Source organism: Mobula hypostoma, chromosome 2 (genome assembly GCF_963921235.1).
Source record: "Mobula hypostoma chromosome 2, sMobHyp1.1, whole genome shotgun sequence".
NCBI classification, from domain to species: Eukaryota; Metazoa; Chordata; class Chondrichthyes; order Myliobatiformes; family Myliobatidae; genus Mobula; species Mobula hypostoma.
In genome coordinates this window covers 64608803-64630542 of record NC_086098.1, presented here as the reverse complement: position 1 = coordinate 64630542, position 21740 = coordinate 64608803, and the positions used below count along the sequence as shown (strand labels likewise).

General features: G+C 41.3%; 1 protein-coding gene across 2 annotated transcripts in view; it reads left to right on the top strand.

Annotated features, from left to right (window-relative positions):
• The window catches only part of mboat2b (membrane bound O-acyltransferase domain containing 2b), a 181693-nt gene that overhangs the window by 56984 nt on the left and 102969 nt on the right, over positions 1-21740 (top strand). For both annotated transcript variants that reach the window (XM_063038088.1, XM_063038095.1), the window contains exon 3: positions 15689-15766. In XM_063038088.1, coding sequence (XP_062894158.1) covers positions 15689-15766 — 78 coding nt within the window. The remainder of the gene's footprint in view (positions 1-15688; positions 15767-21740) is intronic.

Here is a 21740-nt window from a genome sequence, read left to right as displayed (position 1 = left end):
GGTTTTACCCATCGTCGTTCCAAATCCACTTACAAATGATCACCGATAGTAGCTTATCACAGGGGTACCGTCTTCAAAGGGAACTACCACCCAGGCAAGGGTTAACACATAGGTAGATTCCACAAGGTTGCCCCAATCACACAATGTGGTAGCCGCTTATCGATGTGCTGGATTGATACTCCACTCACCCTTGTGGGCACTCGAAAGTTCCAGCTAGTGACCCCTCAGTCACTGGCTTCCTTCCGTTGTCCAACTCCAACTGCGACGGACTGTATGTGAGTGAGTGTCCTTGCTTAAATCAAAACATGCTGCAGAGTCCATAGCGCCGCCTCTCTCTCTCTTAGTAAGAATCAAACAGGAGACAAGAAAGCCGGCGGCTGACGTCACTCAGGCACTTTCTCTTAAAAATGACAGTCCACAACAAGATAAACCTAGGGGTTTATCACACTTCCCCCCCCCCCCAAAAAAAAGAAAATTTTGATCGAAGAGCAAAATTTTAACTGCAAACTATAGAATGTAAAACAATATATTTGTGATTATCATGTAACACATTGCAGAAGCGTATACAAATACCAGTTTTTTTTTTCTTGAACTTAGCTTAGCATCTGGACAGACAACCTGCAATGATATTGTCTGCGCCTTTCACATGCTTTTATTACCATATCATATTCCTGCAAAATCAGACTCCAGTTTAACAACCTTCTGTTTTTGTCCTTTACCTTACACAGAAACAGTAACGAATTATGATCAGTGTAAACCGCAAGTGGTTTCTGTGCAGGACAAACATAGACATCAAAATGTTGTAAAGCCAAAATGAGTGACAACAACTCTTTCTCTATAGTGGAATAATTTCTTTGATGTTCATTAAATTTCCTCGAAAAGTAAGCTACAGGATGTTCAACGCCATCTTCATCTTTTTGTAATAACACTGCCCCGGCAGCTTCGTCACTGGCATCCACAGCTGTAGAAAGTGGCTTTGTAAAATCAGATGCCCTGAGCATAGGTTGATGACATAGAATAGTTTTTAATCGATCAAATGCCTCCTGACAAGGTTCGGTCCAATCAGACTTCTCACCCTTCCATAGGAGATTTGTTAGGGGAAGAGCGATATCAGCAAAGTTCTTACAAAACTTACGTTAATGTCCAACCATTCCCAAAAACCTTCTCAGAGCTTTCTTACCCGTTGGAACAGGAACCTCAGCAATTGCTTGGACTTTTGCCTGAACAGGAGCCAGCTTGCCTTGACCTACTGCATAGCCAAGATAGGTCACAGTGACATGGCCAAATTCACTCTTAGCTAAGTTGACTGTAAGGTTGGCCTTGGAAAGCCTGTTAAACAGTTTTTCTACTGCTGAGACATGTCCTTCCCAAGTGTCACTCCTTTTGACTAAGTCGTCAATATAGTCACCTGTATTTTCTAACCCTCGAATTACAGAGTTAAGCACTCTTTGGAATGTCCCTGGAGCATTTTTCATTCCAAACAGCAAAACATCATATTCGTACAATCCAGAAGGTGTCACAAATGCAGAAATTTCTCTGCCTCTCTCCGTCAATGGAACACACCAATACCCTTTTAACAGATCAATCTTAGTAAGGAATTTAGCTTTTCCAACCTTATCAATGCAATCATCCACCGTAGGGATAGGGTAAGCATCTGTCTTTGTTACTGCATTTACCTTCCTATAATCAGTACAAAATCTAACACTACCATCAAGTTTGGGCACAATAACACAGGGTGAGGCCCAATTTGATATTGACGGCCTGATAATACCATTTTTCAGCATCTATTCAATCTCCTGCTCAGCCAATTTACTCTTTTCGGCGTTCATGTGATAGGGGTGCTGCTTAATGGGGTCAGCTTGACCAACATCTGCATCATGAGCAGTGACCAAAGTTTGTTTGGGTACATTGGGAAACAAATCTTCAAACTTTAGAATTCCATTCTTTCAGTTGTTGTCGTTGCTTTGGCTGCAAATGCACCAATGTGTTATCAATGTTTTCCAAAATAACTGAGTTCATAAGCCTCACTGAGACTATGTTTGGCTTGTTAAAATTCTCAGATGAGTCAATTATCCGATTCTCTGGCCCCCTAGTTTCACATGTTCCCACCACGCTCGCAGATGGCGTTTCCGGATCAAAATAACGCTTTATCATATTTACATGTACCACCTGTGTGGGTTTTCATCGATCGGGTGTTTTAATAACAGAATTCAAAGAATCAATTTTAGAGGTTATTTCGTACCTCCCGCTAAACTTTGCTTGGAGTGGATTCGTCAACATTGGAAATAACACCAACACTTTGTCTCCCTCGTGATATGTCCTTTCTCAAGCTTGCTTATCATACCAATGTTTCATTTTATTTTGAGAATTCTGTAGGTTTTGTCTTGCGAGGTACAGACTTGGTGTAATTTATTTTTGAACTCTTCAAGAAGTGATTCAGCATATTAAAATTACACTGGCTGGAATTCGGAAGAATATGATATAATTGAAACCATCCAATATTCTTGTATTGAACTGTAGGGATGTTTATTCCGACTGGGGTACTTAGAAGCAGGGATAAAATATTAAGATAAGGTATCAGGACCACCATGAAGAAATTTATTTACAAAACAGGCTAAAATATTCAAGATTGATTTTTGGATATTAAGGTCCCTTATAGAAATCATTGATTGATTCTGAATTAGCATTGAATTCTGTGTCATTCAACTACTGAGCCTCCCAACCCAAGAATGGCTTCTATCATCACTGCCAGAATTGTAATAGGTTTATTATTGTCATGTGTACATCGAAAAGCTCATCCTGCACAGTTAATATAAGTCAAATTACACAGTCCATTGAGGAACAAGGTAAAACAATAAAAGAATGCAGAATGAAGTGTAACAGCTACAGAGAATGTGCAGTATTGTAAATAATAAGGTGCAAGATCATAATGAGGTAGATTGAGAGATCAAGGATCTACCTTGTTGTAATGAACCATTGAGTGGTCTTATAACAGCAGAGTAGAAGCTGTCCTTGATCCTGATAGTACATGCTTTCAGGCTTTTGTATCTTCTGTCCAATAGAAGAGGGGAGAAGAGAGAATATATGGAATGGATGAGGTATTTGATTTTGCTGGCTACTTCACTGAGGCAGTGACAGGGGCATGCCAAATTTCTGTAGCCTTCTGAGGAGGTAGAAAGAAGTTTGTGAGCTTTCTTCACTGTGATATCTACGTGGTTCATCTGATCGCTGGAAAACTTGGTAGTCCAACACCACCTATGCAGTATAGTGGGGCATACTGTACAGTCAAGACACTTTTTAATAGATTTTTGGATAATTAGAAGATCGAATGGTACTGGGTATGTGCAGGAACCCAATGATAAGGTAAAAATCAGCAGAGAGGGTGAATAATCTAATCCTGTTTTTTTTCCCTCATTTTCTTATGAGCCCCTTTCATGGAGGAGACTATGGGTGGAATGTTCTCTAAGTGGTAATGGATTTAAATACTGAGGGCCTAAAATAAATCTGTGGACATGAGGAAGTGCTTGTTTACAAGACAAAATATTAGCTATTTTGTTTTCTTCCCATTGCTGAGTGATATTCATGCCATTTTGTCCCTGGTGAATGTAACCAAAACCTAACCTCTTCTTTCTTCCTCCATGAGCTGAAGTCAAGACACTTTTACATCTAACCAGGCAGATTACCAACCAGTCCCTCCCAGGGAAAGATTAACAAAACATACTGGTACCATACTGGCTGAATTTCTTTCACAACTGTTTAAGACAAATTTCACTTTTCAAGTCAGGCAGCATCTATGGAAATGAATAATCTCTCAAAGTTTCTGGCTTAGACCCTTCATCAGGACTGGAAAGGAAGGTGGATGATGCCGGAATAAGAAGGGGTAGGGGAAGGAGGATAAGCTAGAAGGTGGTAGGTGAAGCAAGGTGGGTGGGAGGAGTAGGGATGAAGTAAGAAGCTGGAAGGTGATGGGTGGGAAAGGTAAAGGGCTGGGGAAGAAAAAATCTGATGGGAAGGTAGAGCAGACTATGGGAGAGGTGATAGATGGGTGGGGAGAAGAGGTAGGAGACCAGACTGGGAGATTGAAGAAGAGGGAAAGGAGAGGGGGGGACAAATTACCGGAAGTTGGAGAAATCTATGTCCATGCCATCGGGTTAGGGACCACCTGGACAGAATATGTGGTGTTGCTTCTCCTACCTGAGAGTGACCTCATCATGGCAGAAGAGGAGGCCATGGAATGACGTGTCGGATTGGGAGTGGGGACAGGAATTAAATTGGTTGGCCACCGGAAAATTCCGCTTTTTGTGGATGGAGCAGAGGTACTTGACAAAGCAGCGTCCCAAACTACATCAGATCTCATCATTGTAGCGGAGTCTGCATTGGAAGCATTGGATACAGGAGATGACCTAACGGATTTACAAGTGAAGTTTTGTCTTGCCCGGAAAAAGTGTTTGGGGTTTTGAATGGTGAGGAGGTGAATGAACAGGTGTAGCACTTCTTCCGCTTGCAGGGGTAAGTTCCAGGAGGGAGATTGGTGGGGAAGGATGAATGGACAAGAGAATCACAGAGGGAACAATCACTGGAAACCAGAGTAGGTGGGAGGATGTGAAGATATGTTTGGTGGTAATGAATCACCATATCATTGATGATGGTGGAATTGCAGAGAATAATGTGTTGAATGTTGAAGCTCATGGGATGGCAGGTGAGGACAAGAGGAACTCTATCACTGTTGAGGCAATGGGAATATGGGGTGAGTATGAATGTCTGAGAAATGGAGGAGATGCGGGTGAGGGCAGAGGAAGGGAAACCCCGTCTTTTGCAGAAGGAGATCTCTGCTGTCTTGGAAAGGAAAGCCTCATCCTGGGAACATATTCAATGGAGACAAAGGAACTTAGAAAAGGGAATGGCATTTTTATAGGAGATGGTGTGGGAAGAGGTATAGTCAAAATAGCCATGGGAATTGGCGGGTTTATAAAAGATATCGGTAGATGGTTTGTTTCTAGAGATGGAGATGGAGAGAAAGAAAAATGGGAGAAAGGTGTCAGAAATGACCCAAGTAAATTTAAGAGTTGCGTGGAAGTTGTCAATGTAGCACAGAAAGGGTTGGGGAGCATTACCAGAGAAGGCTTGGAGCAGGAATTGTTCCATATAGCCCAGTAAAAAGGCAAACATAGCTGGGGCCCATGCAGGTGCTCATGGCTACACTTTGAGTTTGTAGAAAGTGGGAGGAGCCGAAGGAGAAGTTATTGAGGGTGAGAACTATTTCTACCAGTTAGGAGAGAGTGCGGGTGAAAGGGAACTGGTTGGGTCTTTTGTGAAGAAAGAAGCAGGGAGCTTTAAGGCCACTTTAGTGGGGGATAGAAGTATATAGGAACTGGACATCCATGGTGAAAATGAGGCATTCAGGGCCAGGGAATTGAAAGTTGTTGAAGAGATTGAGAACATGTGGAGTGTTATGTGAAGGTGGGAAGGGACTGAACTAAGGGGGATAAAATGAAGTTGAGGTTGGCGGACAATTTATTCCTCTTGGTTCAGTCACTTCCCACCTACATCTGTGACACTTCCATCCTTGAAGGACCCATCATATTGATTTTAACCCTTCATGCATATGATGTATAACACATTCACTAGAAAATTTTACAAAGGTTTTAAGCTTAGAAGGATATTTATGAAGTTGGATGCTTTACAATTGATTTGCAACCTGTCAATTTTGCCCAATCCTGTTGCTAATGGCCAGCAGAGTTCCTGTAATGGGACAGTCTCAGGGGGAAAAAGGGGATATCTCTTTAATGCTGAGATAAGGATGAATTTCTTTAGCTAGTGGGTAGAGAATCTGTGGAGACCAAGTCTTTGAGTGTATTTAAGGCAGAGCGTGATAGGTCCTCAATTGGTAAGGGGGTTAGTGGTTATAGGGAGAATGGCAGGGCTGAGTGACCCAATTCTGCTCTTAGCCCTTGATTGGGATCGTGATTCCACTTAATTTATATCCCTTACCCTGTGACTTAATGTGGATGCCTCTTTTTTTTGTTACATGCTTCCATGATCTGTATTTATGCATCATGCTGTTGAGTTACCGTGTCAAGAAGTTTTGAAGGATGTTTGCATTTGCTGTTGTTTCTTAATTCCATTCAAGGTGTTTGCACTGGCTGCTTTTCTTAATAGGTAGTCCTATTAACAGTCAATATTTTGGGCCGAGACCCTTGGGAATATTGTTCTCCCAGTCATGATCAACTCTTTACCAGGTCTAATAGCTGCAGTGTCTTGTATTTTATGGTCAGTTTCTGGTGGTAGTCCTCTTGTTCATGTAGCAATCAGCAATGGTTTCTTAATGGTGCTTCACTCACTCTTTGGACAACACACTTTTTTGTAAATTGAAGCAAAAGTATATTGGATACATCGGTCTTTCAATGCCTTTTTCTGAATATGAAGTATTCATTTTTATCGTTTGTTATGACTTAGCATTTTCTATCATTCCTTTCTAACTTATCTTGCAGCCATTATGAACACTATTTTTCCACATTAAACCCATCCCATTTTTTAGTTTAAAGTCCTTTCTACAGCCCTGTTTATCCTTTCTGCTGTAGAGCTTATCACTGGTGCATACAGCTCCTTCATCACTCAGTATCAGTTGCTAAACTCTGATAGCTCTATTTATTCTCCACCCAAGCATTTAGATGCTTAGAAATCCAAAACATTTATTCAACTGAACACGCCTTTCTTGAATCATCAAAGCTTTTGCCTCTCAAATCCACCACCACCTCCACTTCCACAGTTTTATAATTTAACCTTATTTATCCTTTAGGATCCCCTCCCTGTTTGCTTTAGCTTTTGGTGCCAATATGATTACTCAACTTGCACTCTGCCTTTGCAGATTGCTTGGAGAAATTCTTTAACCTTAAATCCTTCCTAGCTTGTGGATACTGGACTCCTAGGGTAATTATCAATTACCCAGTAAATTCAACTTCTCTTCCATTGAACTGGCATGGTTAACTTTCACGTGCCTATTTTATTTAATCGTTAGTAATTCAACCATGCCTGTGGAGCGGGATAAGATATAGTTGTGCTTTATGAACTAAGTCTACTGCATTACCTCTATCGCCTAGAGTCATTGCATTACTTGAGCTAGGACATCCAGAAGTCCAGGAATGTTGTCCCAATGACTGAGCAAGTTTCTTTGCTACAAGGTCAAAGCTGGTTCTGTATCCAAGTATTCCTATGGATCTGGAAAGGTCAGACTGCTAGACTGACTTGATACTCTAAAAGCCCCAATTAACACTGACTCTACAATCGTTCCAGAGTTAAAACATAGAACATTACAGCATAGTACAGTCCCTTTGGCCCATGATGTTGTGCTGACCTTTCTTTGAACAATCAATTTAACCCTTCTCTCCTTCATAGACTTCAATTTTTCTGCCATCCATGTGCCTATCTAAGAATTTCTTAAAAATGCCCCAATGTATCTGCTTCTAACAATACCCCCAGCAGGGTGTTCCACGCACTCAGCACCTCTTTGTATTTTTAAAAAACCTTACATCAGACATCTCTCCCTACACTTTCCTCCAATCACCTTAAAAGTATGCCTCCTCATATTAGATATCTCTGCCCTGGGAAAAAGTCTTGCTATCCACTTTTATCATCTTGTATACCTCAACCAAGTCGTATCTCATCTTCCTTTGCTCCAGAGAGAAATGCCCTAGCTTGTTCAACCTAGCCTTATAAGACATGCTCTCAAATTTTGGCAGCATTCTTGTAAATCTCCTCTGTACTATCCGTAAAGTTTCCACATCTTTCCTATCAGGCAACCAACACTGACCACAATATTCCAAGTATGGTCTGAGCAGGATTTTATAAATCTGCAGCAATCCCCCGAATAATGAAGGCCAACACTCCATACAAAACTCCTTGAAGTGAAATGGGGATAATGTTGCTGATTTGGAGTTTGGCATTGGAAGAAGGAATCCTGTGACAAATTCGGCTCCTGTAACGAGGTGACCAGAACTGAAGACAATATTCCTAGGGTGGTCTAACCAGGGTTTTATAGAGCTGCAGCATTACCTTGCAGCTCATGAACTCATTGCTCTGACTAATGAAGACCAACACACCATACACCTTCTTAATAACCCTATCAAATTCCATGGCAACTTTGAGAGAATCTATGGATGTGTACCCCAAGATCTACACTGTTAAGAATCTTGCCATTAACCTTGTAGTCCCCCTTCAAATTTGCCCTTCCAAAATGAAGCACTTCATACTTTTCCAGGTTAAACTCGATCTACCACTTCTCAGCCCAGCTCTGCATTCTGTCAATGTCCTATTGTAACACTATCCACAACTCTACCAACCTTGTGTCATCTACAAACTTGCTAACCCACCCTTCCACTTCCTCATCCAAGTCAATTGTAAAAGTCATAAAGAGCAGGCATCCCAGAACAGGTCCTTGCAGAACACCACTGTTCATCAACTTCCAGGCAGAATATGCTTCATCTACAACTACCCTCTGCCTTCTACAGAAATTTTCCTTAATCCTACTCGCCAAAGCCTTTTCATGCTACCTCTAGCTCTCCTAAGTCCATTCTTCAGTTTGTTCCTAGCTATCTGGTAACTTTCCAGTGCCCTGTTTGATCTCTGCTTCCCAAACCTTAAGTAAACTTCCTTATTTCTCGTGATAAGATTTTCCACATTTTTGGTCAAGCATAGTTCCTACACATTACCATCCTTTCTCTGCATCATTGGGACAAACCTATCCAGAATCCCCAACAAGTGGGCCCTAAACAACCTCCACATTTCTGCACTTCTCCCTGAGTAGGTCTATTCCCAATTTACATTCTCAAGTTCCTGCCTAAGATCATCAAAATCCCCTCTCCCCAATTAAATACTCTCCCATGCCATCTGCTCCTATCTCTCTCCAGGGCTATGGTAAAGGTCAGGGAGTTGTGATCATTGTCACTGAAATGCTTACCCACAGAGAGATCCGATGCCTAATTTAGTTCGTTGTCGAGCACCAGGTCCAGTATGGCCTCTCCTTCAATTGATCTGTCTACATCTTGTACCAGGAATTCTTCCTGCGTATACCTAACAAATATCACCTCATCTAAATCTTTTGCACTAAGGAGTTGCCAATCAATATCAGGGAAGTTGAAGTCCACTATACTAACAACCCTACCATTTATTTTATGGTTACCCTGCCTCCTGAGCTGTTTGTCAGTGTCTCTGTTGCTATTGGAGGGAGGGTGTCTAGAATAACCTCAACAGAGTGATTGCTTCATAAAGAAGATACCAAAAGCCTATTCAGATAAATAAAATGTAAAAGAGAGGCGAGACCACTGGAAAGTTATGCTGGCGAGGTAATAATGGGGGACAATGAAATTGCTGATGAACTGAATAAGTATTTTACATCAGTGTCCACAGTGGAAAACAGTATGGTGGAAGTTCCAGGTGTCAGGGGTCATGAAGTGTGTGATGTTACCATAACTAGGGAGAAGGTTCTCAGGAAACTGAAAGATCTGAAGGCAGATAAGTCACCTGGACCAGATGGTGTATACCCCAATGTTCTGAAATGGGTAGTTGAAGAGATCAGGATGCATTTGTAATGATCTTTAAAGAATCACTAGATTCTGGAGTGGTTCTGGAAGACTGATAAATTGCAAATATCACTCCATTCTTCAAGAAGGGAGAGAGGCAGAAGAAAGGAAACTATAGGCCAGTTAGTTTGACCTTAGATGTTGGGATGATGTTGGAATTGATTATTAAGGGTGAGATCTCGGGGTACTTGGAGGCACATGATAAAATAGGCTGTAGTCATCATGGTTTCTTCATGGGGAAAATCTTGCCTGACAAATCTGTTGAAATTCTTTGAAGAAATAAGCAGGATAGACGAAAAAGCGTCAGTTGACCTTGTGTACTTGGATTTTCAGAAGGCCTTTGACAAAGTGCCACACCTGAGACTGCTTAACATAGAAAATAGGTGCAGGAGTAGGCCTTTCGGCCCTTCGAGCCTGCACCGCCATTCATTACGATCATGGCTGATCATCCACCTCAGAACCCTATACCTGCCTTCTCTCCATACCCCCTGATCCCTCTAACCACAAGGGCCTTATCTAACCCCCTCTTAAATATAGCCAATGAACTGGCCTCAACTGTTTCCTGTGGCAGAGAATTGCACAGATTCACCACTCTCTGTGTGAAGAAGTTATTCCTCATCTCGGTCCTAAAAGGCTTCCCCTTTATCCTCAAACTGTGACCCCTCGTTCTGGACTTCCCCAACATCGGGAACAATCTTCCTGCATCTAGCCTGTCCAATCCCTTTAGAATTTTATACGTTTCAATCAGATCCCCCCTCAATCTTCTAAATTCCAGAGAGTATAAGCCTAGTCGATCCAGCCTTTCATCATATGAAAGTCCTGCCATCCCAGGAATCAATCTAGTGAACCTTCTTTGTACCCCCTCTATGGCAAGAATGTCTTTCCTCAGATTAGGGGACCAAAACTGCACACAATACTCTAGGTGTGGTCTCACCAAGGCCTTGTGCAACTGCAGTAGTACCTCCCTGCTCCTGTACTCGAATCCTCTTGCTATGAATGCCAGCATACCATTCGCCTTTTTCACCTCCTGCTGTACCTGCATGCCAACTTTCAATGACTGGTGTACAATGACACCCAGGTCTCGTTGCACCTCCCCTTTTCCTAATTGGCCACCATTCAGATAATAATCTGTTTTCCTGTTCTTGCCACCAAAGTGGATAACCTCACATTTATCCACATTAAATTGCATCTGCCATGAATTTGCCCACTCACCTAACCTATCCAAGTCACCCTGCATCCTCTTAGCATCCTCCTCACAGCTAACACTGCCGCCCAGCTTCGTGTCATCCGCAAACCTGGAGATGCTGCAGTTAATTCCCTCGTCTAAGTCATTAATATATATTGTAAACAACTGGGGTCCCAGCACTGAGCCTTGCGGTACCCCACTCGTCACTGCCTGCCATTCTGAAAAGGTCCCATTTATTCCCACTCTTTGCTTCCTGTCTGCCAACCAATACTCTATTCACATCAATACCATACCCCAAATACCGTGTGCTTTAAGTTTGCACACTAATCTCCCGTGTGGGACCTTGTCGAAAGCCGTTTGAAAATCCAAATATACCACATCCACTGGTTCTCCCCTATCCACTCTACTAGTTACATCCTCAAAAAATTCTGAGATTCGTCAGACATGATTTTCCTTTCACAAATCCATGCTGACTTTGTCCGATGATTTCACCGCTTTCCAAGTGTGCTGTTATCACATCTTTGATAACTGACTCTGGCATTTTCCACACCACCGATGTCAGGCTCACTGGTCTATAATTCCCCAGTTTCTCTCTCCCTCTTTTTTTTAAAAAGCGGGGTTACATTAGCCAATCCTCAGGATCTAATCCAGAATCTAATGAGTTTTGAAAAATTATCACAAATGCATCCACTATTTCTTGGGCTACTTCCTTAAGCACTCTGGGATGCAGACCATCTGGCCCTGGGGATTTATCTGCCTTTAATCCCTTCAATTTACCTAACACCACTTCCCTACTAACATGTATTTCCCTCAGTTCCTCCATCTCACTGGACCTTCTGTCCCTTACTATTTCCGGAAGATTATCTATGTCCTCCTTAGTGAAGACAGAACCAAAGTAGTTATTCAATTGGTCTGCCATGCCCTTGTTCCCCATGATCAATTCACCTGTTTCTGACTGTAAGGAACCTACATTTGTCTTAACCAATCTTTTTCTTTTCACATATCTATAAAAGCTTTTACAGTCAGTTTTTATGTTCCTTGCCAACTTTCTCTCATAATCTTTTTTCCCTTTCCTAATTAAGCCCTTTGTCCTCCTCTGCTGGAATCTGAATTTCTCCCAGTCCTCAGGTGTGCCGCTTTTTCTGGCTAATTTGTATGTTTCTTCTTTGGAATTGGTACTATCCCTAATTTCCCTCGTCAGCCAAAGGTGCACTACCTTCCCTGGTTTATTCTTTTACCAAACTGGGATGAACAATTGTTGTAGTTCATCCATGCGATCTTTAAATTCTTGCCATTGCATATCCACTGTCAACCCTTTAAGTATCATTTGCCAGTCTATCTTAGCTAATTTATGTCTCATACCTGCAGAGTTACCCTTCTAACAACCTACGAGCCTATGGTATTACAGGAAAGATTCTGGCAATGATAAAGCAGTGGCTGATTGGCAGAAATACAAAGAGTGGGAATAAAGGGCGCCATTTCTGGTTGGCTGCCGGTGACTAGTGGTGTTCCACAGATGTCTGTGTTGGGACTGTTTTTTTTAATGTTATATGTTAATGATTTGAATGATGGAACTGATGGCTTTGTTGCAAAGTTTGCAGATGATATGAAGATGGGTGGAGGGGCAGGTAGTTTTGAGGAAGCAAAGAGGCTACAGAAGGACTTGGACAGATCAGGAGAATGGGCAAAGAAATGGCAGGTGGAATACAGTGTCGGAAAGTGTATGGTCATGCACTTTGGTAGAAGAAATGAAAGGGTTGACAATTTTCTAAATGGAGAGAAAATACAAAATCTGAGGTGCGAAGGAACTTGGGAGTCTTTGCGCAGGATTCCCTAAAGGTTAATTTGTAGGCTGAGTTTGTGGTGAGGAAAGCAAATGTGATGTTAGCATTCATTTCAAGAGGACTAGAATGTAAAAGCAAGGATGTAATGTTGAGACTTTATAAAGCACTGGTGAGGCCTCACTTGGATTACTGTGAGCAGTTTTAGGCCCTTCATCTTAGAAAGGATGTACTGAAACTGGAGGTGTTTCAATGGGGTTTCACAAAAATGATTGAAGGATTGAATGGTTTGTCATATGAAGAATGTTTGATGAGTCTAGGCCTGTATTCGCTGGAATTCTGAAGAATGAGGGGTGACCTCATTGAAACCCATCGAATGGTGAAAGGCCTTGATAGAGTAGATGTGGAGAGGATGTTTCCTCTGGTGAGAGAGTTAAAGGCCAGAGGACACAGCCTCCGAATAGAAGGGTGTGTTTTTAGAATGAAAGTGAGGAATCTCTTTCACCAGAGAGTGGTGAATCTGTGGATTTCTTTGCCACAGACAGCTGTGAAGGCCTAGTTTTTAATGTGTATTTAAAGCAGAGGTTGATAGATTCTTGATTGGTCAGGGCCTGAAGTGATATGGGAAGAAGGAAGGAGATTGGGGCTAAGAGGAAAATTGGATCAGCCATGATGAAATGGTGGAGCAGACTCGATGGGCCAAATGGCCTAATTCTGCTTGTATGTCTTATGGTCTTATTCCTTTTTCTGACTTCCACCCACAGTAACGCAGTTAACAATCCCACCATGGTATACTCCATTCCTGCAACTGTAATACTATCCCTGATTAGCAAAGCCATTTCTACACCTCTTTTACCTCCCTCCCTGAACCTTTTGAAATATCTAAACCCTGGATCATGCAGCAGCCATTCCTGCCCTTGTGACAGCAGAGGTTAATGTAAAGGGAGTGCAGATATTATGTCCGTGAAACAGATCACTTGCTCAATTTTGCGTTACATGATCAAAATACAGTTTGCCTGGTAGGCTTTGGTAAGGTAGCTTTTGGAAAGCCTGCTGTATTTGATGTTATGATTCGGTGAGGCTATGTAATGAGCAGATAATCGACGTAGCCAACCACTTAGATAAATTAAAACTTTGCTAAATTCAGTGATTTTTAATGGGCTGGAGTGATAATTATTACACTATTAAGAATTACTGGTGTTTTCAAGTGAAAAATAGAATAAATTTAGCAAACACTTTTTCCATCACCCTTATGATGCATGAGAAGTTTATACTGATCCTATAATTTCCTTTCTCCCACTGAGTTGCAGTGTTTTGCATTGGGGTTTTATAATATTTACATGTGTATATGGGGGCACAGTAGCAAAGGGGGATGGTATGGTAGCATTGCAGCTAGCGTAGTACTTTACAGTGCTAGCTGTAAGATCAAAGTTTGATTACCGCCTTTGTCTGTATGGAATTTGTACGTGCTTCCCGTAACCATGTGGGTTTCTTCCAGGAGCTCAGGTTTTCTGCCGCATTCCTAAAGACGTTTGATTAGGGTTAGTAAACTGTGGGCATGCTATGTCAGTGCCCGATCCGTGGCCACACTCAACATACTCTGATGATTTGACGCAAGCAATGCATTTCATTGTCTGGTTCAATGTACGTATGACAAGGAAAGCTAATCTTTAAAGTTAACCTTTTCCAAATGATAATTGAATAATGCAGTTTACTGTTGAGCCCTTTAATTGCTTCTGGCAGATTGGTTCTGCATTTCTTTGAAATAAATATTCAATTAATGAAATGAATCATCATACTTTCTTCACCGTTGAGGTGCTATGAGCAAGCGTGGAATCTGGGTGTAATATGTCAAACAATTTTCCCTGCCTTCCTCCTACCTAAAGGGGACGCATGATCTTTTACATGCTGTTGACTAACCCGACACAGATTTCTGAAGTGCTGCGTTGTGTTTTGTAAATGGTGGCATTGTAATAAGACATCTCCAAAATTAGTATTTGACTTAAATGTATTGAGTATTTGGGATGCTTTCATCCTTATCCAACATTGGAATATCCTGTTGGTTGGGATTGACCAAGGATGTTATGTCCCATCTGTCTACATGATACACAAGCTCCGTCAGTGAGATATGGAGAGCAAGCTGTTACCCACGTAACTGGCTCCCCTCTCCCTGCGGCTGATGAATCCAAAGGAAAGGCAGAAACTGAGACACTTTGGCACCAGCTGCATCACAGGTGTCGCCCGTCAGCATTGATCTCAACGTAGGACTGCATTAAGGACTCCAGCTTCGGATATTTCCTTGGGGTTTACTCCCAAAGCCTTCCCCGTAAATGGGGATAGGCACAAGGCAGCAGAGATTTGAGATCAGAGTTTTTCTTCTTCTCGCTGAGCTGCCAACCACAACTAGTGAACCCTATCTGCCCGAAGCGACTGGTTTTAAGGCGCCAGTAACCCGCATACTTGCCGTTTTTCCTTTCAGTAGAAATAGTTCTGCCAGGCTTAGTACCTAAGCCACACGTGAAGGCCAGGAGCTGGACTTGTTTGTCAGAGGCTATTTGTCATGCAAGGCATTGGGAGCATTTAATAGGTAGTTGGAGTTTATCCCCACTACCACCCCTGAAAGGATAAAGTGAGACTATTAACAAAACGAAATGATTTTCATAAAAAGTGCTAACAAAATTGCATCATGATCAGGTAGGTGAACAAAATAATCTATCCCTTGGCTAGACCCATTGCTGAAATATTAAGCTACTGATTTGATTTTTGATTAGATTATTCAGAATCACATCCAATGTTAGCCACTAAAAACAGCATACTGTTTCAGCATATAAAACTTAAGAGGATGGAGAGAAGAAAGAAAACAATGGTAATTTTATAATGAATCCAAGCCAGAGGTGGACGGGTAATAATGAGGGAAAATGTTGACAATGTTTTCTTGACGGCCTTCACCATATCATGCTCTTTCTCAAGTCTCATAAATGTTGGTGCTTCTCTGCACTTGTTTTAACAATTAAATACTGTATATTGAATTATTTAATTTTGTATGTAGCTAACTATTTGATTATCCTAAGTGTCACTTTGTTTTGTTCTGACTCCATGTTGTATTGTTCATCCATAATCATTATGATGTATTTTTCCTTCAGGTATGCTTTGCATTTTATTCTTCAGACTGGAATTTCTTACTACATTATGGTCATTGTTGGGGCAGGCCACATGCATAAGTAAGTATCTTCTATGAAAGTTCATCAATTATTGTTTTTCATCCAGCTGAATCCAAAAATTCTTTAAAGTTCCATATGAATAGCTGAAAAAAAAGTATTAAAAATGTTATGATGCGGTGCCTGCTACTGCCTTGAAACAGCATTACATGTCAGCAAGGAACAAAGATTGTTTTGGACTGCAGTACCAGGTGGTGAGAAGGGTCAGCTTTGATGTAGTACTTTTAGACAAGATCTATTCATTTCATTAAATACATGCTTTTAAAATTATAACAAAGATCCCTTTCTGAATTGGGTGGACTTGTATTCGTTCATTTGAATGCTCAGAAAATTGCTCCTTTTGCATGCTGCCTTGCAATGTACTTGCATGATTGCAGGCTAAAATCTAGAAGAAGGTTACTGGGTTCCCCATGCCTGCATCTGATGAATAGCCTTAAGCCATGGAATTGCTTATGTGGGTTGTGAAAGATGAAATTAAGGTTATATTCAGTATAGCCTTCGTATTTGGAAAGTAGGACATTTAAAAGTGCTTCTCTTGGTCTTTTTTTTTTAAAAAGGTAAATTAGTGCATTGATCACAAGACTGACGTGTAGTTCCCTATACAAGTTAGGGAGGCAAAGTATTTCCTTCTTTATGAAGATGCTCATAAAGAGATAGTTAAAGGCATGGTCATGAGTGCAGTGATGAGTTAGCTGATCTTAACTCAGATGGTTTACATGTATCCCACTGCAGGCTCAGCCTCCTCAGAAAAGGGAGGGAAGTACAGTAGCTACTCAGTCGTCTTAATTTAAGTGCAGTCCAAGACACTGATTTTTATCGGGAAGCGTGGATGCTGGAAAATACAAATAGAAGTATTTGCAGTTATCTCTTGTGATTAATGTGATTGGAAACATTTTGCACTGTTTCATGAAAGGAAAGTTGCTTTTAATAATCTTATAATTTATTGAGAGAAGTCCCGGCATGCTTGATAAAGGGGAACCAGTGGATGTAGCATGTCTAGGTTTTCAAAAGGCATTTAAAGCTACCTCAAAAGAAAGAATCATGGGATTGTTGATCACATTTGGAACAAGGTTTATTAAGGACAGAAAGAAAGAATGAACTGTTGTCAGTTTTGTTCTGTAACTGATGGTAAACATAGAAACATAGAAAATAGGTGCAGGAGTAGGCCATTTGGCCCTTCGAGCCTGCACCACCATTCAGTACGATCATGGCTGATCATCCAACTCAGAACCCTGTACCAGCCTTCCCCCTATACCCTCTGATCCCTTTAGCCACAAGGGCCATATCTAACTCCCTCTTAAATATAGCCAATGAACTGGCCTCAACTGTTTCTTGTGGCAGAGAATTCCACAGATTCACCACTCTCTGCATGAAGAAGTTTTTCCTCATCTCGGTCCTAAAAGGCTTCCCCTTTATCCTCAAACTGTGACCCCTCATTCTGGACTTCCCCAACATCGGGAACAATCTTCCTGCATCTAGCCTGTCCAATCCCTTTAGGATTTTATATGTTTCAATAAGATCCCCCCTCAATCTTCTAAATTCCAATGAGTATAAGCCTAGTCGATCCAGTCTTTCAATCTGGTGAACCTTCTTTGTACTCCCTCTATGGCAAGGATGTCTTTCCTCAGATTAGGGGACCAAAACTGCACACAATACTCCAGGTGTGGTTTCACCAAGGCCTTGTACAACTGCAGTCGTACTTCCCTGCTCCTGTACTCGAATCCTCTTGCTATGAATGCCAGCATACCATTCGCCTTTTTCACCGCTTGCTGTACCTGCATGCTCACTTTCAATGACTGGTGTATAATGACACCCAGGTCTCGTGGCACCTCCCCTTTTCCTAATTGGCCACCATTCAGATAATAATCTGTTTTCCTGTTTTTGCCGCCAAAGTGGATAACCTCATATTTATCCACATTAAATTGCATCTGCCATGAATTTGCCCACTCACCTAACCTATCCAAGTCACCCTGCATCCTCTTAGCATCCTCCTCACAGCTAACACTGCCGCCCAGCTTCGTGTCATCCGCAAACTTGGAGATGCTGCATTTAATTCCCTTGTCTAAGTCATTAATATATATTGTAAACAACTGGGGTCCCAGCACTGAGCCTTGCGGTACCCCACTAGTCACTGCCTGCCATTCTGAAAAGGTCCCATTTATTCCCACTCTTTGCTTCCTGTCTGCCAACCAATTCTCTATCCACATCAATACCTTACCCCCAATACCATGTGCTTTAAGTTTGCACACCAATCTCCTGTGTGGGACCTTGTCAAAAGCCTTTTGAAAATCCAAATATACCACATCTACTGGTTCTCCCCTATCCACTCTACTAGTTACATCCTCAAAAAATTCTATGAGATTCATCAGACATGATTTTCCTTTCACAAATTCATGCTGACATTGTCTGATGATTTCACCGCTTTCCAAATGTGCTGTTATCACATCTTTGATAACTGACTCAGCATTTTCCCCACCACTGATGTCAGGCTAACCGGTCTATAATTCCCAGGTTTCTCTCTCCCTCCTTTTTTAAAAAATGGGGTTACATTAGCCACCCTCCAATCCTCAGGAACTAGTCCAGAATCTAAAGAGTTTTGAAAAATTATCACAAATGCATCCACTATTTCTTGTGCTACTTCCTTAAGCACTCTGGGATGCAGACCATCTGGCCCTGGGGATTTATCTGCCTTTAATCCCTTCAATTTACCTAACACCACTTCCCTACTAACATGTATTTCCCTCAGTTCCTCCATCTCACTGGACCCTCTGTCCCCCACTATTTCCAGAAGATTATTTATGTCCTCCTTAGTGAAGACAGAACCAAAGTAGTTATTCAATTGGTCTGCCATGTCCTTGCTCCCCATAATCAATTCACCTATTTCTGTCTGTAGGGGACCTACATTTGTCTTAACCAATCTTTTTCTTTTCACATATCTATAAAAGCTTTTACAGTCAGTTTTTATGGTGTGCAACAGAGATTGGGATGGGACCTTTGATTGTTTTCAGATTATATTAAAGGCTTGCATGTAATACACTTAATGATTCAGTTTACTGATCTATTTCAGAAAGTGAGCTTTGAGGAAGATAAAAGAAAATGATCTGCAAAATTGAAAACATTAATGTTATGTTAGTGGACAGGAAGGTGGCAGGTGGCGTATAATGTGGTCAAATGTGAAATTACACATTTTGGTAATGAGGATTTTAAAGAAAAACTTCTGAGTAGAGATGTAAGGGGATAACAGTATGCTCATTCACAGGATCCAAAAGTTGTACCATCAGGAACGGAAGACAAACAGCATTTTTGTTGCTAGTGAAGTTTTGCTGAGATAATACAGGGCTTTGGTCAGATCTCACTTTGAGTACAATGTGCAATTTGGAGTTTGTATCTAGGGAAGATACAATTCACCATCTTGATTCCTGGAATGTAAAATGAGGGATTCTTATGAAGTGTGAAGGCTACACTTGCTGGAGTTTGAGACTGGGGGAGGCATGAAGAATTCTGAGAGCAGCTACAGGGTAGATACTTCTTCTAGTTGTAAGCTCCAAAACAAGACCAGGCCATAAGAGAATAGACAAACCATGGAAGTCTAAAATGAGAAACTTCTAAACTTCTTGGTTTAGTGTTACCTACTGAGGTACAGAGAAAAATTGTTCTGCATGCCATCGATATTGTACATATCACTGCATAACATCTGGCACATGGAGGTAGTACAAGGGAAAAACAATAATCAAATGCATAATAAAATGTTACAGATAAGGTGCAATGCAGACAGACAATAAGACACAAGACCGTAACAAGGTAGATTGTGGGATCCAGAGTCCATATTATCATACAAACAGACTTTCAGTAGTCTTATACCATTCGGATAGAAGCTGTCCTTGAGCCTTCTGTTGTGCACTTCCAGGCTTTAATATCTTTTGCCTGATGGGAGTCAGGAATAATGTTTGGGGTCAGAAGTGATAAGTTTAAGAAACTGAGGAAATGGGGATTGGGCTGAGAAGTGGACCAGACACAAAATCAGCTCATAAATTATAGAACGGTAGCACAATGGGCTGTGAAACCTCTTGCTATTTCTTTCATTAAGACTTCACATTTCCATCATCTGCATGATTAAATATCTTGATTCATTGTAGATGAGAAGAAAGTGTATTATCTGAATAAGGTATCGTGTTCTTTGAGTATGTAGTAGAATCAAAGTAGAGACAAAGTAGGTTACTAAAAAAGAATGTGATGAGATACAATTGGAGGCCACCTTATTAGTTACCTCCTGTACCTAATAAAGTGTACATTTGTAGTCTTCTGCTGTAGCCCATCCACCTCAAGGTTCATTCTGTTGTGCATTCAGAGATACTCTTTTGCTCACCACTGTCGTAAAGTTGCCTTCCTGTCAGCTTGACCTGTCTGGCCATTCTCCTCTGGCCTCTCTCATTAACAAGGCATTCTTGCCCACAGAACTGCTGCTCAGTGGTTTTTTTTGTTCTGTAAACTTTAGACTGTTGTGAAAATCCCAGGAGAGCAGCAGTTTCTGAGATACTCAAACCACACTGTCTGACGCCAACAAGCATTCCATGGTCAAAGTCACTTCGGTCACATTTCTTCCCCTTTCTGATGTTTGGTCTGAACAACAACTGAATCTCTTGATCATGTCTGCATGCTTTATGCATTGACTTGCTGCCAGATGACTTGTATATATTTCAAGATGAGAGGATGTAAACAATGGTATCTCTGCTAAAACCATAACTATGAGTGTACAAATAATCTAGTTTTTTGTGTGTAGAAAACAAGATTTCAGAAATGACACAAAAATAGGGAGACTGTGGTTACTCACAAGACCAACAAAAAGTGTATGCCAAATGGATTTTCAATGCAGGAGTATAAACAGTCAAAATGTGAGACAAAAAGGAAAGCTATTTCTTTGGAATGCAGAACATTGGAGCAGGAGAACAGATGTCGGGTATTGTCTTGAAGGAAGTAACAATGTAGAGAAATTGTAAGCCCCAAATTGCTTAAGGCAAGAAGATACACAATACGCAGGAACTGGAGAGTCACCTGAGTTCTGCAGTTTGTTGGGCTGGAGGTGGATGCTGAGCTGATGAGTAGCAAGTGAATGGATTAGAACACACAGATAATGAAAGAATTATTTGGTTAAGTTAGGGATTCGTGATCTATTCAGAAAGGTTTGAGAACAGGGAAAGGCTAACTTTGTGGAGACTGGATGTAGTGTGGTTGCTTTCCTTGGCAGGTGTTTAATGGAACATCCAGAACATGACTGGTTTAGACAAGACAAAAAATGAGACCATTGTTCCCATTACTAGATGGTTCAAGGCTGGTTCAGTGTTAACACAGAACATAGAACACTACAGCATAGTAAAGGCCCTTTGTCCCACTATGCTGTGCCAACCTTTGAACCTACTCTAAGATCAAACTAACTCTTTCCTCCTACATTACCTTCCATTTTTCTATCATCCATGTCCATCTAAGATTTTCAAAAATGTCCCTAATATATCTGTCTCTACCACTACCCCTGGCAGGACATTCCACACCCACCGCTCTCTTTATGAAGAACTAACCTCTAATAACCCCCTTACACTTTCTTCCAATCACCTTACAATTATGCTGCCTTGTATTAGCCATTTCTGCCCTTGGAAAAAGTCTCTGGCTGTCTACTTATGCCTCTTATCATCTTGTACACCTATATCAAGACACCTCTCACCCTCCATCACTCCAGAGAGAAAAGCCATAGCTTGCATCATAAGACATGCCCCCTTGTCCAGTCAGCGTCCTGATAAATCTTACCTGCACCATCTCTAAAGCTTCCATATCCTTCCTATAATGAAGCAACCAGAATTATTTCAAATGAGGTCTAACCAGGGTTTTATAGAGCTGTAACATTACCCTGGGGCACTTGAACTCAGTCCCCCAACTAATGATGGCCAACACATCATACATGTTCTTAACAACTCCATCAACTTGC